The sequence below is a fragment of the Myotis yumanensis genome, unplaced genomic scaffold (assembly GCF_028538775.1).
Source record: "Myotis yumanensis isolate MYYU_CA2020_CCGP unplaced genomic scaffold, mMyoYum1.0.hap1 SCAF_11, whole genome shotgun sequence".
Lineage (NCBI taxonomy): Eukaryota > Metazoa > Chordata > Mammalia > Chiroptera > Vespertilionidae > Myotis > Myotis yumanensis.
The window spans coordinates 38,413,975-38,431,351 of record NW_027223762.1 but is presented as its reverse complement, the minus strand read 5'-3'; the positions used below and the strand labels follow the sequence as shown (position 1 = coordinate 38,431,351).

Here is a 17,377-nt window from a genome sequence, read left to right as displayed (position 1 = left end):
TCTACAGAAATGGGAATTCACCAGCAACAGCAATGAATTCCAAGTTAGCATATATGTCAGGGAATAATTATAATATCACTCAAAATGTTATTTATTTACTAACTACTATTGTCCAAATCAATCAGAATAATGTATGTTTCAATTCATTGTACAATTTAAGACTCTGTATTGTGTCCGAATGAAAAAAGTAGCAAGACTATAAAACGTTGCTTAAACTTATTAAACTCATAAAAAGTTGTGGTGATTTTTTAAAGTATTACTTAGCAAACTTATTAGTAGTAACAGTATTTCCTTTCTATGGAAAAAATATAACTTCATTTAAGTTTTAAAAATAACCATAACATTTCATATTCCAGGCTCTTTACCTCCTGATTATAAATCCTATTAATTGTAAATAGAGCCATGAAAAGTATTAAGGGAAGAATCAACTACAGAAGTATATTTTTGAGGATTAATGGAAAATTTATTTTCACAACTTATTTATTTACCCTCCATCCATTTAGTAGTGCATATGTCATGGAAAAGCCATAGCACGCTTACTGCATATCTTAAAGAGAGTTAATGACTTAGTTCTGGTTATAATTTGTATTTAACTGTATATACTCATGATACCAATAAAAAACAGGTGTATAATTCAATAAATGTAGAAATAAGTTTATTTCACCAGAGAATAACTCTTTATGGTATATTTTAGGAATCCCAAACCAAGAAGTAAAGAAATATAGAATAATTTCAAGAGATTTGCACTGTGGTGTTTTCCTTTAACAAGAACATATTTCCTAGATTAAGAAATGCTTTTTGGAGAGAATGTTCTGAGAGAGTTTAATAAAGTGTTGCCAATTGCTTTAATTCTGCACACATGAATGCATTAAGCTGACTGAAATTGGATTCTAGTGACAAATATTTAAATGGATATATTCTTGTTTATTTCACAGGGTATCCTTTATACCATTTATTAAAATGTCAAATTTATAAGTGTGGGAAATCCAGCGATTGCCCAATACAGGTATGCTTCTTAGAGAGGTTCTTTAAGACTCCCAAAAGCTTTCCCAGATTTCTATAATCCTGAAATCACGGCATGTTAAATTAAGGATAGAGTGAAGAAGTCCCCTTATCTTTTACACAACATGCATATACTCATCAGCTTGAATATTTCCAAATCTGATTTTGTACATACAACCTTCCTTTACAAGTCTTAATAGTAAGATATCCAAACTTTTACTGGATCCCAAAAGTCAAATTTTGAAATTATTATTAAAATTCAAATGGGGAGACTGGATTTTACACTTTAGACCCTAACTTTTGAAACTGGTATTATATCCAGACATTTCCTGATGAGTAAGAACACCAAGCCCCACGTGGCTTACAACAGTCTTGTTTTACTTGGGATTTTGAAAACGTTTAAATCTAACATAAGCACAACTGTCAGATACACTGTCGTGTGTCTTCTATTTTTATTTCTTTATTTGTAAAAGAATACTTTCCCATAATTTTGATGTAATTTTTAAATATTAATTTTTTGCACTCAGGAGAAATGGCAAAAATTTTTGTCTCATAACGTAAATTCAAGTACTACTTGCATACAAATATGGCAAATATCATAATCCAAAAAAGGCCACATAAAATGCTACAGTTGCAATCATTTAAGACTGTGTAACAAAAATGACTGAGAATGGTATCAGTTTACTATCCTTCAACTGTCTCCCTGACAGTGGAGTCAAATAATGTTGAATTATAGACCTTCTCACAGGAAGTCTTACTTCATGCCTATTTTTGATCATCTCCCTGCTAGTCCCTATAGGAATTTGGCTGAATGCCAGCTTTAAAAGTTTCTGTATACATGCTTGGGTTGTGTTTGATGGTTAAATGATCATTTATTAAAACTTTAGCATCCCACATTTGCTTGACATATTTACATTTCAGAAGAAAATATCGCTATTGCATTGGAAAGCATAACATTATCGACATGAAAATACTTCATTTGAATTCACGTTGGCAATATTTTCATTTATGACAAGTGTCCTAATATGACCTGTTATGCATTCTTCACAGTTTCTCCACCTCCACCTGCGAGGGAAGGTAAACTAGTTTTCTAACAGAAGGCCCCCAAGGTAATACTTCAGCCTATCTGTTTGGCCTTACTGAACCTAAGTTTCTACTATGAGACCACAAATAGTCTTTGTTTTTAAGAGTATGGAGTTTTACTGCATAATTTTCCCTCCATCACCCAGCAACAGCTGTGTTTTAAATCTTTGGGACTATGACAAACATTTTAACATTTAAACATACGAGTGTTTAAAAACATAATGATTTAAAATTTGTTTCTTTTCAAAGTTGGACAATTATAGCATGATATTTCCAGTTACATTTTTGAAAGCAGGGCCCATATTTTAATCCTCTTTTTCTTCCTCCTCCTTCTCTTCTTCTTCTACTATTTAAGCTTCTCCATGTTTTCTAATAAAAGTCTCTAAGCTAGGACCGATAGCAATAGTACACACGACCACTCTATGTATTTCCAAATCGTGAGCCATGGAGTCATTCTGATGAGAGAAGGATTGCTATGTGAGTGACCTATTGCCACAGAGCTAGTTAAATCACTGAACAACAGTTAGTTATGGGGCTTTACTTTGTACAAAGTAGCATTAGAATCATTGCTTTCCACTACCCATTGAACTAGCACTAGGGACTAAGAAACAAGAGAGAAAGATAGATAGATAGATAGATGATAGATAGATAGATAGATAGATAGATAGATAGATAGATAGATGAAGGGAGACAGAGAGAGGTGCTCCAAAAAGGGAATAACTTCTGTTATATTAGTATTGAGACTTCCAGACATTTAACAATGTAATTGTCTTCAATCTATCTGTATATGATCTATACTTCTTTTTTTCTAAAATGTTTTTAAGAGCCCCTATTAAGAATCAATACATCCATACTCTGAAATTCACACATAAATACACACTAAAAGCCAATCAGAAAGAAATAATGAAAACACACCTGGTAAACAACTAACTTTTAATTCAAAGGATTCTAAGTAATAAAGGGCCTAGAACGAACATCCCAATTAGCCAGTGTAGTGACAAGCAGTCAACACCTTATTATTTAATCATTAAAGAGAATCGTGCCATAATTTCCCTTTGACATATTTCAAAAAAGAAATTAAGAGTGCACCACATGGCCCACAACAATAGTCAAAAGGAAAGGTAGATAATTCCAAGACCCCTTTGCTTGCAAGGCCTGTGGACTGAGAGGTGCCAGGACTAAGGCATTAAGTGGGACCCTATGAAGTATTTACAATTTAAATGAGATGTATCCATGTGTAAGCATTTAGAAACAAACTACTTGACAAGGGGACCATTTTCCTGTTTCCTGATGCTTGTGTCCCGTTTTCTTATTGGATGAAAATAAATTGACCACATTTCTAGTATTAGCAACTTTCCGATGGCCTTATCTATCTTTTTTTTTTTCCTAAAACAGCAGATCCAATTCATCAAGGACATTAGGCTGTCCCTTGCCCTTCCATCCCCATCCCTGACCATAAACACCTCTCCAAAAGACAAAGCTTAAATCTCCCTTAGATGCACCCCCATCCCCCTTTGCAGGGAGGGAGTGTTTTCAGTCAAGTACAAGTTCAGTGTTAAGACTTTAGATTTTAAACTATGCTTCGGAAACAACATTCCGGACTTTTAAAATAAAACAATCGCCACCAGGGCTCCCTGGCCCACTTGAGAAGCAAAGCTCATTGGCCCAGGCTGCCCTGGATATCTGAGGCCGGGAGGGCTGGCTCTCCAGCCTGGGCCTTCACTGCCCCGGCTGCCGTCCCCTCCCCTGGGAGCTCACCAGCACTTGGCATTTAACCTGCCTGGGGAGCGTGGCTTTCTGGTTCCATCTCTAAGAGCCACATTACTTCTCCCCGGATGTCAGAGACAAATCTGGATTAACATGCAACAGGGCGCCCGGTGCAGCCTGGCAGCCCTAGCCCCAGAGCTGTTAAATGCAGATTCAGCCCAGGGTCCCCCGGAGAGCTGCTGTTGAATAAAAATTGTAATCCAAAGGGACCTTTTCCCGTTGCTTCCTGCTGCTTGAGGGAGAATCCGGGCTGCAGCCCAGAGCACAGGCCCTGCTAGTCCCCGCTCCCTCCGTGCAGGCCGGGCCACCGGGGAGGCGGCCTTAGCGGCCCGGAGACCTTTCGCTCCTCTCTCCCCTCTCCCTCAACCCTGTCCTGGAGTGAAAAATGCTTCGATTCCAGGAGTGGCGAACAACGGACAGCCCTGGGACGGCTTCATTCGACGGCTCCTTCTCGGAGTGCGTCCTGGATCTGCCCGCTGGGCGGTCAGGCTCTTCCCCGCCTAACCTCTCTGCCCGCCCCCAATTCCACTCTGGACCCCCAAACACCCACCCTCGTCCCTTCGGATCTGCATTCTTCTCCACCACCAACCTGGCTCAGCCCTGGCCTCGACGCCTCGCACCCCGGTCCCCCTCTACACCCACTCCGGAGTTGCAGCCCTGCTCTCATCCCTCGCCGCGCGAGTCCCCGAAACCCCCAGGACCCAGTCCTCCCGAGCCCCGAGCCCTGAGCGTCCCTGCGGAGGCCGCGGACCTGGCCGTCGGGAGAGGGCGCCCGGGAGGGCTGCGCCAACAGAGACCTCAGGGCCTGGGAGTGGGAATGAGGGGAAGACGGAACGGGGGACGGGATCACTGCTTCTACCGTCGTCTTAATGTGATTTTTTAAAATAAAAATAAAAAAGCCAACAACTCTACAAGGCCAAGTGGATTTCCACAGACTCAGCCTTCGGGGAAACCGGCTGGTGTCAGAGCCGTCGACCCCAGGTCCCTGCGCGGATGGCAGTCTTCACGCCCTCCGAGGAAAAAAGTAAAATAAAATAAACCTGGCCGCCAGCAGGCCCTAGAGACAGAGGGGTTAATGAGCTAGCGAGGCCCCGCGTTCGCGCCACACCTGAAGCATCTAGTCCCGCAGCGCACCCTCTGCCTGGGCTCCAACTGCCCAGGCCGCCTTCGCAGACAGGTGGCGGGGCTGTCTTTCCTGGGTCTCGCCCCCCCCCCACCCCCCCGCGGCCCCCGGGTGCCCCACTAGGGGTCCAGCGCCCCCAGGGGCCCTCCAGCAAGCTCCAGCCGGGAAAACTGGCGCCCACCTTGCGCCCCCCCTGCCCTGTCTCTGCTCCCAACCTCCCAGAACAGGGGACAAACTCCGCTTCGGAGGCGCAGCCCTCGAGCACCCCGCATTCTGCGCTCCTCGCTCCAAAGGGAGCCCAGGCACCTCGCTCCTGGCTCCTGAGAGGTGGTCCATTAGACAGACCGAACTTGGGCTTGCTGCCCTCCGTCCATCTGAGACCTAGGGGAGCTGGGGGGTCTGGAGAGCGCGCCCCACGCGCACAGGCCAACAGCGCCACCAGCTCCGCCAAAGCTGCGAAGCCCCCTCCGGAGCGGCGGGGGTGGGGAGCACGCTTCTCATGTCAGAGGTGGGGGAGGAGAATAAAATGCGTATTTTCACAAAATAGAAGCGCCTACCGACCTGCAGACCTCAAGTTAAAGTAATTGTGTACCAAAGTTTGCCGAGGGAGTAGGGGGAAGAACTCACTGATGGCACATCAATTTTGTATGCCCCCCAAAATACCCCATAACTTTGGTCCTTTATCTTTGACTTTAATAAAATAATGATTCGTTGAGAAAACGGGGCATAAATCTTCATTTTGGAGGCAATTAAAGTGTTGATTTCATTCATGCCCCTAAGCGATTCTTGTAATTTGCTCAAATAGCTTTATGTACCCAGCACTAGAAGCTTTTAGAATCCCATTTTCTAGTTAGGCTTGTTGGATTACAATTTTTATTCAACAGCAGCTACCCAAGGGTTCCTCGGCGGAATCTGCCTGTAACAGCTCGGGGGTGGAGGGCTGGTGGGCTGAGGCGGGCGGGCGGGAGGGCGGGCAGCCCCCCGCGGGGTCAAAGCCAGGCCCGCCCCGCAGCAGCCGCTGCAGGTTCCCCACCTCGGCCGGGCCGCGCCAGGATTGCGCAGGCGGCTTGCTCTGTGTACTCGTCTACACAGTCGAAAGTTTGCAACTTGCCAAATAACAGTAAGGACCCGGAGCGTAAAGCTCAGCTCGGCCTGCCCTCCCCTCCTCCTGGGGAAAGGGGGACTCAGCCTCTGTCCGGAGTTCCCCAGAGAAATCAAAGCCGGGAGTTTATTCGAAGGGGTAGACATTTGAGAGAAGAAAACTTTGAGATGACACCAAGACCGAGAGACCGAGGAGTAGAGCACTCGGACAAGGACTCCGCAAGGGAGCCACTGGGCCCCGGGGATCCTGGCAGAGCCCGCCAGGAAAGCTGCCCGCCTGGCGGTCCTTGAGCTGAACAAAGACAGGCTGATCTCTCCCCCAAGACGGGACTCACGTGCCAAGTCAGAAAGAGAAACAACTCTGGGCCTTCCCTTGCAGATATGGGAGGCGGAGGAGGCCCGCAACCCAAATCTCCAGACGCGTTGCAACCATTCGCAACGGAGAGCTGTCATGAGCCCTGTTTTAGCCCACCCACTCCTCACGTTTTCACTTTCACGCTCTTTTTGCAACTCCTTTGGACCAATCCAGAGACACAGCGACTGGACAGAGAGAGACACTGGGAGCAAACAGTGGTGTTGGAGGGAGAGAGGGAGAGAAACCCCCCCCCCCCACACACACACACACATACACATACCCCCAGCAAGTCCAAATAAAAGTGGCCCCACTTAGCAACGCAGCGGAAGAAGGGCCTGAAGGAGAACGCCAGAGAAAGGGGCTAGACAAGCCAAAGCCGGCAGCTGAGAGTCAAGGTGGCGGCGCGAGGTCCCCCACCCGCCACACCGAGGGAGTTGCCAAGGTGCCCTGATGCTGACACTTCCCAAAGCTGCCAACCCAGGGGGCCCAGAGCACGTACCAGCTGGAGGACGAGTGGAAAGGTAGAGGAGAAAAGTCGATATTTATCTGTTTGTATACCCTCGGCCTGGTCTTATTTTGTCTATGAAGTACAATAAAATGGGCGAGCTTGCAGTGAGCACTGCACAAAGCAATGTTCAGTGAGGTCTAGAAGCGTTCGGCCGAGGAAAACTGACAAGACAGGCTAATGAACCGTATAGACAGGGAGAAAACAGCCAGCATTTGCTAGATTTCAAACCCTGGCTGTCTTTCTTAGACCACCTATCTTGGGTTTATTCCTAATAAAATAAGAAATAAGCAGACCCCACTATTTTCTTTTCTTCAAGATAGAAGGGGGGTTGGGGGAATGCTCCAGAACAAAGCCCTACAATCAGAGGCGGTCACTGGCAGTTAACACTCCCATTATTATAGAGGGTAAATAAAATAAAGACAAAAATTAAAAGCGACAAGAAACAGGTCAAGTTTGCAGGCAAAGCCTTTGCAAGCTCATCTCTCCAAGTCGAATCCCAGAGCCAGCCTTAATGAAGCAATAATAGCCACATTATTCAAAAATTTTCATTTCGATGGAAATGTATCTAAAAGGGACTTAATCATATGCAAATAATAAAAGGAGGTGGTAGTGACCCAGCAAGCAATATGCATACAGATTTTTTTTTTCAAGGATGTTGAAATTGAAAAGCACATACCTGGTCAGTTAGATTTGCTGATCTTGTTATATCTTCACTGTCTGATTTTGATCCTCCTTCTCTATCGTCTATCACCAAATCGATAGGCATTTTCCCTTTCAAACAGCTAATATACCGGTGGCAGAAATTGTCACATAATTCGTGTACCTACATTATGACAGAAATAAAAAATGGAAATATAATCAAGAGGGTATAAATGACATTGACAAGTGCAATCCACCCCCCCCTCCTTGTGAGATCCAAACTTCCAAACAGGGGAAACACAGGGCAATTGTCCTCCAGAGACCCCCAGACGCATCCAGAATTAGGAATAACTTTCTTTTCTTGCAAAATAGAGATATCCCAGAAAATTGACAGTGACAAGATGATTCACAGGCTACAACATATTCAACACCCGTGTTAAATTCATCTGCTTCCAGGACTGTGGCCATTAGAGAGGTGACCTGCGTGGGTGACTTTGAAGGTAAACTATTTAATTTTATCTAGTTACTTTATCACAGGTCCTTTTTCCAATTTGTCTAAGGAAAAATGCATCTATATGTAATTTTGGGTATATATTGTATATATTCAAAGGACCAGTACTGTGGTGGCATAGGATCTATGCCTGACAACCCCAGTCCCTATAATATTTGAAATTAGGGTTTCTATCCATAAGAAGCATATTTTAGGATACTTCCTTTGAAAAATAAAAGGAAATCAACTTTCCAGTAATCAATATATGGGGAAAAAAAACCTACAGTCACAAAAATGTATCCAATTGATTTTTTAAATATGAAAAGGAAAAAGATTGCTTCAAAATATTTAGGTGCAAGTGGAGTGGTCTCTTACAGGCTCCAGTCATCACTGACATGCAAAAATTCACAAGAAACCCCAGTGTGCTTGCGATTTGATGTTAGTTTGAATTACAATGCATTAAGTTTTTATTGCTGAGATTTATAGAACAGCTAGCAAAATTGTATTAGCCCACACCCTTTCTTGAGTGTGAAGGTGGCATGTGTGCAGGATTTGCAGATTCAAGAAATTGACGCAACTATCAACTCTACTTTGTCTCTGCAAAACATTTAATGTGTTTCTCCCACCACCTCCTCCAGACTCTCTGTCCGCTCCCCCCAATCCCCACTCGGCCTCTCCTCTGTGTCTGACCTGCGGCTGCTCTCAGACTGTCTTCCAGAAACTCACTAAAACTAAACAAAACTCCCCCCTCCCCAGAGGTAGCAAAGAAAAAGAAGGAGAGGAAGAGAAGAGGCCACAAAGGTATAACCTGTGAAGCAACTCACAAAAGCATTCTTAACATCAAGGGGGTTGCATAGAATTGCAACTATTTATACAAAGCCAGCAAGGTATTAAGAATGAATACAAGGCTAGGGCGTTTGTGATCCCGGTTTTAGTGGCTGAAATTGTAATTAAACTGCAAAGAGAAATGGATGCAAAGATTGGCCTTGACACTAATTACCAGAAAGAAAGACATTTATGCAAATGTTTCAGAAGCCTGAACTTCAGCCATTCTGAACCCTCCCCCATCCTGTGTCTTTGGGGGTGAAGGGGCAAAAGAAAAAGAGGCTAGAGAAATTACCTTCTCTAATTCCAACAGATGAAACCTTAATACTTGTATGGCTTGAATCATCTGCAAAGACACAAAAAGAATGAGCACCCTATTCCTAGTTTGCAGAAAACTGGCTGTCACAGCGCTAGCATCTCCAGCCCACCCCCTCCCCCCAGTAAATAGAGTTATTTTGATTTATGGCAATAACACTAAAACTTAATAGCGGCGACTGGGTACGATCTAGAGGTTTATATTTCTTAAGGAGAAAGAAATAGCTAAAACAACAACAAAGCATCTAAGTGGGGATCATAAACACTCTCCTCCCCCATGGCTCTCTCCCCTTCCTAGGCCCCACTGCCTCCTCCCCACCCCCAAAGGGCCACATCCTTGGACTAGACGTTTCCTTGGAAGGTGTGCATGGAAAATAGTCAAAATAGTCCCCCACATTGTGGCTTTTAGCACTGCAAACTTTCTGCTGCCTTCGGCACACCTTTCAGGCAAACTGGTGGTTAGGGGGCTCTTGCCTGGTTGGTGCCCCTCCTGAGGCGACTTTGAGGGCTGGGAAGTCTGCAAACTTTAAGCACACACGCTGACAGGCCCGGAGATAAATCCCCGCGCTGATTAGAGCTGCGCTGCCCGGCTGTCATAAAAAACAAAAGCTCGCGTTTCTCTGCGCCGCTTGCCCGGCCCCTCTCCAGAAAAATTTATTTCCCGGGGATCATGTCCCGGACTGCTTGTCCGTGGACGGAAACATTTGCAGCAGACCTGCAGCGGCGGCGGGATGACGGGTCTAGAAACCTCGGGGCCCTCAAAGCAAAGCTGGGGGGCTGAGGGGAGGGAAGCTTGAGGGAGGGGAGTAGGGGTCCGCTCTTACCAAGTTATCCAGTTCTGGATTAGAAGAAAATAGAGGTTTTTCTGCACGAATCTAAATACAAGTGAGAAGGGAAGGAGGGGGGGGGGGAGAAAAAAATTGAAATCTGTTCGCCTTCCTACTTTCTTGACTCATTACACTGTCGGGGCCAGGACGTAGCCTCCTGGAGGGACTCGGTGACACCGAGTTCCTCCCGCGCAAACACACTTCAATGAGACTCTAGCCGAAAACAAGCCCCCAGCTCTGGGTGACTTCTACCAGCAGCGACGCCTCTAAAGGAGGCTGCTCAGCTCACCAAGTCCCAGGCAGCTGCAGCGCATGGTGTTGGCGATTTTATTTTTATAAAGAGAGTTTTCTACATGAGGTTATGGAGCTTGAGTTGGGATGGATATGGGCGATTTTGAGTCCCCCCCGCGGACACTTACACAGGAGGGAAATCTCAGGGTAGCTGTAACAGGCATGGCCCAGGGTGGACTAGTTGTTAATGACTCTTGCAAATGTGGTGGGTCGGGGGGCCGGGGAGGGACGTCCCCTTTCCCCCCCTTTACTTTTTAAACATTTATTTTGCTGACCTGTTTGGCGAACACGGCTATATCTTCATTGAATGACTCTGAGGAGCAGACGTCCCCGCCCGCCACCCCTGGCTCTCGGGGGGTACAAGTAGCTAATTCACATTTCTCAAAAATCAGTGCTAAGAGAGGGAAGAGGGGGTGTCTGCAAGAAAATACAACAGTCACAAACAACACAATGGTTAGTCCCAAGTCAGGGGGAAAGGGCGCCCAAGAAAAGCAGCCGGAGGAGCTGGAGGCAGGGACCCCCTCCCGGGTTTTGTCATCTACTTTTTTCCTCCCCCCTCCCCCCCCCACCCAGGTGACTGCTCACCTCCCCTTCCTCTTAGGGCCCCGAAGTTGGAGGCCTTACGCCACGGACCGTATCTGAGGATCGGTTCAGCTTATCTGGCCGGAGAAATTGGTAACATTTGCTAAGAATAAAACCCAAGCGGTTCCAGCAGCCATTTTGAATGAAGTTTCCCACCCGACAAGCCCTCGGCCCTCGGCTGCACATCCAGGACCTGGAGCCGGAGAAAGGCGCTGGGCACAGGGGCTGGGAGAGCTCCTTCCAGGGGGCTCCTCCGAGGCGGCCTCGCGAAGCCCAGGCTTGGGATCTCGGTGGCAGGCACTCAGCTAACTTGGGGAGAGGACCTCCAAAGGCTGCGGGACCGGCTGTCAGGGGGCTGCCCCTGCCGATCTCCATCCCAGGGCCCTCGGAGAGCAAGGAGGCGCCTTCTGGGCTCCGTGCACATTGTCCCTGCCTTCGCCCCCACCACCCCCAAAAGAAAGTTCCCGCCCGTGGTCCTGCCGGAAAGCCAGAAAGCCTTTCATTTTGTCTCAGCGGAATGGCAAGGCAGCCAGTACGGCGAGGGGCCTAGATGTCGCTTATCTCAGCCCATAAAAGAAAGAAAAAAGCTTCTTCTAATGCCCAAGGAGGTGTCTCCAGTCTTTTATTAGCTCTCACAGCCCAGCTGGGAATTTAACAGTTCGGGGTCCTTTTCAAAGCTTCCCCAAATGTTCTGTCCCAGAGCCTAAACCATTTGCAGTCAAGGCTGCGGAGAGAACGCTGGGATTTAAACAAGCCCATCGCACGAGGGACCAGAAAAATAAAGCAGAAAGGGCGTGCAGCTGGGGAGGGTCAGTGTTGCATGATTCTTTTTTGTTTTGTTTTTTTAAATAGAAGAAACAAAAGTTGCTGCAAAGTCAAAAGAGGTCCCCAAATTCACCAGCACACAGTAGGCACAAGGCTCTTTCAAAGGATTTTACCAGTCCAGTGTCTGATGGAATGGCCGGGAGAACACGGTGGGAACCGCAGTCAGAAAACAACACGGCCCATAGCACCCCGCGTCTACTTCTAAAGCCTGCAGGTTTCATCTTGGCTCACAAAGTATTAAAACGACTAGAAGTTTCTTCATGTCTGTAACAATTCAGACCGAGCTCCTCTCCTTGACTGCCTTGACTACCGTGACTACCGCGGTCAAACTTTCCAAATGCAAAGCTTGTTCCCCTTGCCTGACTTGCAACTGTCCTCCCTGCATTTTATTGTGCGGTGGCAGAGCCAGCACAGGGTTGCTGAGTAAACTTAGCAAGTCCGAACAATCAGTGGCTTAAAAGATTTTCCCTGAAACTAAAAGTTTCCTTCCAACACAAAGGCGCCTGCAGTGAGAAACCCCCAACGCTTTCCCAGAACACTGCTTCCAGCCGGGACACCAACCCTCTGAGAGAGGAAGAGGGACCTTTGGGCGATTTCTCCTGCACGGCGACCCCCTTCCCAGGCACAGCCTCGGCAGAGCCAGAGGCTGGGCAGCGGCAGAGCGCGCATGGAGAGGGGGGCATCCGGGATGGCAGGCAGCCCCCCACCCCCAGATTCTCCATGCAATGCGAATGAAAAGTCACCAAGTACTGCATCTCCAGTCCAGAGTACTCTGGCTTTCCCCTTACCAAAGGCAAAGGGAAACAGGATTAGCACCGCGTCTCGGCTATTTAACCTGCTGCCCATGGTACCTACCCATAAATGGCATCTTTATCTCTCTTTAAAGCGTCATTGACGGAGGAACCCATGCTGGGGGCCATGGCGTTGGTGTGAGCTGTGTGCGGGTACTGATGAGAGTGCAGAGGAGGCCCATGGTTCAGGTGGTGGACCGGCTGCATGGATCTGGCCGCATGCGGGTCCCCATACATCGTGGAGGGGATGCCTACTCCATCCATGCCCCCGTAATGGGGTAGATCGTCGTACTGCATGACAAACAGGAGAGAAACAAGGTTCAGAAGGCCAGGCGGGCACAGGGGGGACCGGCAGGGCAGGGAGCTTATATAATGTCAGTCCAGCTGGATCCTTCAACCTCCAATTCGGTGGCCTTGCATCTCTAAAGCTGAGATTTTTTTAATCTAAAAATATTTTTTAAAGTAAAAATTCTAGGATTCTCAGTGAAACCCGGCTAGGATGAATAGTCTTCCCCTAACTTGTGCCCCTATCAACTAATTCAGAAATTCAGAATCCTTTAGCAAGAAAGGAAGGAAAGAAAGGGAGGCATTCTCCCGGAGGGTGGAAGGGAAAACATGCATGTCTCCATAGGAGGAAACTCAAAATCACAATAATAAAACGTGCCAGGACAGTGCAGCAAACCCGCCTACTTTCACAGCCCCTTCTCATCAGGGGGAATTAAAAAAAAAAAAAAAAAAAGTTAGGATGGGAACAGCTACACCAAGCACGTGAATTCACAGGCTTCTTATTTTATTTCCCTGCCAGCAAGAGGGTAGGCAGTCCTGCAAGACACTGCATTTCCTCTGCTTTCCAAGACAAACTCTGCTAAATTATACAAAACTAACTGGCCCCCATAGAAGTGAAACTCAGAGAAGGGGTAGTTTTTCTTGTACCTTACAGCTGAACTCAGAATTGGGCAATTTCCACCCCGATAGTAAAGAAAATCTGTTGTTGGAGCAGTTAGTTATTCTATTCTCTCTAGTCTTAAGAACTTTCTCCCAGACTAGAAGTTAATAGGGCAAATGGTACTCATCAGGCTTAAAGCAAATTCAGTAGCAAATGCACATGCAACCTACCATCTTCCTCCTCTAGAAACTCTACTTTCAGATTGATTGTCGTTATTTTTGTGTGCAAAATTTAGCTATTTAGGTTTTTCTCATTGGTTCATTCCAGGCAAGTGTTTTCCCCCTCAAGATTTGAAGGCGTCGAGAGTGAAATGATTTTCAAAGAAAAGAGGAATTGCCACTTTCATCTCCTTAGAGCCAGAGGTGTGAAAAGAGTTTGGAAGAACGCTGACATTTGCCTGAACCAAAGGAGAAAAAAAAAAATGTGTCAGCCTAGTAACTTTCTTTTGCAAACAGGGCTTTGAGGGCCAGGACACAAATTATGCAAGGAAGGCTTTCTGTAGACCCTCTTTCTTTTAAGAAACTACCTCAGTTGGGTTGTCATGGTCTCACTTTACTCTCACTACATTTCCATTCAAATAGGAATATTGGGGGAATTAGTATTGCATTTTAAAAGTGAGTAGCTGTGTGCTTAGTATCCAATTAGTGCAGGGCTGTCTAAGATAAACTTTCTAAGTATTACCTTGCATAAAAATCCATGCACATTAAAATTACTTTTTAAAAAGAGGAATGTTTCTTGACCCCCAAATAAGTTGTACTATGACAAAGTTATTGGCTTTAAATAGCTAAATACTTCTAATGGTATTAAAGATGAACATAATCAATAGCATATCAGAAGTTTCTAGTTGTCTATTTTAGTTTAAAAATAGCTCTAAACTTTTGCTCTCTAAATGCTCACATAGCATTAGCTATCTAGCATTTTTTTTGTTTTTTATTTTTTAACCAGATGATTGCCCCAGCATATATATATATATATATATATATATATATATATATATATATATATATATTGGTTAGGAATCTACAGAAAACTTGATTATTCGAATTAACATGTAACATACATAAGTTCACAAACGCATTGAATAAATACTCTCACTTTAGGCCACGGCTTTAGGAGCCTCATTCAGAAAGACAGAGAGGAAAAAAAGGAAACTTTTTAGCAGTGTCTTTCAGCCACGTTTCAATTTAATCTCACATTTGAGTTCCACAATTGTTTTTTTAATACGTACCCTTTGCGCCATCGGCCTCCCTGGCTCCCTTCCTACTTCAACTTCTAATATATCCTCTTTAAGGCCAGTGTGAAAGGAAACAAATACGCAAACTCCCCCGGAAAAAAAAAAATTAAGCAGGACGAAAAAATCCCTTAACGTCTCCAGCAACGTGAGCTATTAGTCCCAGATCTTCGGTCTACGGGACCTGAAGCAAAGCGCCCGAGTCACTGAGCATAAAAGCGCTCCGTTTCCAAGACAGCAGCGGGGGCAAAAAAAAAAAAAAAAAAAAAAAAAAAAGGAAAAAAAAAAAGCAGATCTTCTCTCCCCCCAAAAAATCAGTTTAAAAAAAAAGAAGAAAAAAAAAAAAGAAAAGAAAAAGCAGCGCCCCTCAGACCCAACTACCAAATCTCATGGCTTTCTGCCACTCCGGCTGTCAATCACAGGCGAGGTTGTCAACGTGGTGAATGAATGATCATCCGCTCTGTCTTCTTCTGGTCAGAACACCTCAAATGTTAATATTCAAATGCACAAAGCCCTAGCGCTCGCTCCCCTTGAATCAGTCCTAATTCCTAATCAGTTTCTCTCTTCTCTCGCTCGCTCTTTCTCTTTCTCTCTCTCTCTCTCTCTCCCTCTTTGCAACTGCTGCACTGGAGGGAGATTAGAGGAGGAGGGTTAAAAAAAAAATGTCTGTCTGAGTTTGTCTTAAAGGAGCCACAATCGATGCTGCCCGCTTGCAGTCCCCGTGCGTGTGTAAAGTGTGTGTTGCACAGGCGGAGAGGTGGATTCCGACCAGAATGCTAGAACCCGGAAGTAGTGGTGGCCATAACAGGTCGCGTCTTACACAATGCATTGGGCTGCAGCAAGTAGGCTCCCCGGCAGGGGTGGGTGCGCGAAGCGAGCTCTGGCCGCACTGGAGAGGCAGAGAGGCGCTCCATTAAATCGCACGCCCAGGCACAAACACCCACACACCCAGGGCACACGCGCACGGACGCGGCCAGCAGATCCCGGCCACCGGTCTTATTTTCCGTATTCTTTTCTCTCCCTCCCCCTCCAGACTCTCTCCCCAAAGCCGATGCTTGAAATAAACTGGGAATAAATGCGGGGCAGGCAGTGGCGGGAGTTATTTTGCACGGGGCTCCGCGCATTGACTTCATGACTTTCCTCGAAATGATTGGGGTCTGCCAGTGTTTTTTTTCAGGGCGGAAGGGGGTGATGAGGAAAGTACCGGGTTCTCAGAACTAAAGACTCCCAAGTCGAAAAGTCAAGAGGGGAGCGGGGAGGAGGAGCGGGAGCAAGGCTGGGAAAGGCTCTGCAAAGGAGTCCCGTGAACGTGGGGTGGGGATGGCTGGGGCTGTCTGCAGATCCAGCTTCAGAGTTTTTTGCTGTCAGAGGTAGACACTCGGTCCAAGGAGAGGAAATGCTTGCATTTTCTCACTTTGGGGGTCTGGACGCCCCCACCTCCTAGCCCTGGAGACCTCCCCAACCCCGGAGTCCTGCACGAAGTGCGAGAGGAAGGGAGGGAACAATGAGCTCAGAGCCGGGAATGTGCCCCCAGCGCCTGTTTACAAACACCAAGCTATTTACGATCGCCGGAAAGCGAAACCCGACGCGGGCTCGGAGCAGCCCCGACCTCGCGGGCGGAGCCGGGCCCAGGCGCCGCGGGGAGGGAGGCTCTTTCTCCGATCCTCTCCGGGCGGAGCAGCGGTGCGCCCAGGGCGCGGCGCAGCAGGGCCGGCGCGTTCGGCTGGGACTACAGCCGCTCCGCCTTTGTCTTCGAGGCGCCGAAGGGCTCTGGCTGATGCCGTGCTCGGGCCTGAAGGGACCCGGCGCCCTCAGCTTTTCCCCGGCGACGCCTCGCGCTCTCCTCAGCCCCTTCTCCTCCCCATCTCGCCCCCCACTCCGCTTTCCTGTCTCCAACCCGGCTCGGGGAAAACTCCCAGCGCCGAAGACACCCACATCAAAAGCTGAGGTTTCAGACAAAAAGCTGCCCCTACCCACAACTCGGAGGCTCCAACCAGCCACTGATTTTTACTTTCTCCCTTTAAATACCTATTCTCTGGCTTTAAAAATTCCTTTTCTTTATTCTCCCTTTCTAAGCTTGCCCTTTATTACATTTGGTGATGTTATTTTCTTTTTTATTTTTTTCAGCCGGCCCGACTCTGATTTGCCGAAATGGCTCAAGCCTCAGCAGCTCAACCCGCGGGCTAGAAACCTCACATTTCCAAGCTGGGCTCGCAGCTCGCTCGGCTCGGGGCAAGATCTTCTCCCCCGCCCTCCAGCTGAAACCTCGCAGAAAACTCCCCCTGCGGTCGACTGGAAAATGAACTCACCCAAATCTCGGTAGGCAGCGGTGGAGGAGGGCTCGGCCAATCAGGAGGCGCTCCCGCCAAGAAGGCCCCGCATTGGCTGTGGGGAAAATCAATTATCAAATAATCGATCAGCAAGGAGCTTCGATCTGCCCGGAATGCAAACTGCCAGTCGGGATTCCCGCCCTGATGGTGGCTAAAAGGCTGACTTTCCCAAAGCAGCCAGCCCCTCGCCCCCATCGCCCCCACCCCAACCCGCCCCGCCAGCTGCACAAGGAAACCTCACCCCAAACTGGGGCGTGGGGGTGGGGGGCATTGTTAGGGGGAAGAGTTGAGACTGATGAGGGGGCTCCTGTCCCAGAGATTGTTTGGAAAAGGTTAGAAGCTCTAA

The 17,377-nt window shown here is 47.2% G+C and overlaps 1 protein-coding gene across 3 annotated transcripts in view; it reads right to left on the bottom strand.

Moving 5' to 3' along the window:
- The window catches only part of MEIS1 (Meis homeobox 1), a 134,088-nt gene extending 118,618 nt beyond the window's left edge, over positions 1 to 15,470 (bottom strand). For 2 of the 3 annotated variants that reach the window (XM_070429359.1, XM_070429360.1), the window contains exons 1-6: positions 14,699 to 15,470; positions 12,589 to 12,815; positions 10,602 to 10,743; positions 10,033 to 10,083; positions 9,189 to 9,239; positions 7,616 to 7,762 (exon numbers count right to left, since the gene is read on the bottom strand). In XM_070429359.1, coding sequence (XP_070285460.1) covers positions 7,616 to 7,762; positions 9,189 to 9,239; positions 10,033 to 10,083; positions 10,602 to 10,743; positions 12,589 to 12,815; positions 14,699 to 14,710 — 630 coding nt within the window. In that variant the 5' untranslated portion in view covers positions 14,711 to 15,470. Of the gene's footprint in view, positions 1 to 7,615; positions 7,763 to 9,188; positions 9,240 to 10,032; positions 10,084 to 10,601; positions 10,744 to 12,588; positions 12,816 to 13,640; positions 13,730 to 14,698 lie in introns of those variants that run through there. The other variant, XR_011473175.1, reaches the window with a different exon arrangement.
- Positions 15,471 to 17,377: the final 1,907 nt, after the last annotated feature.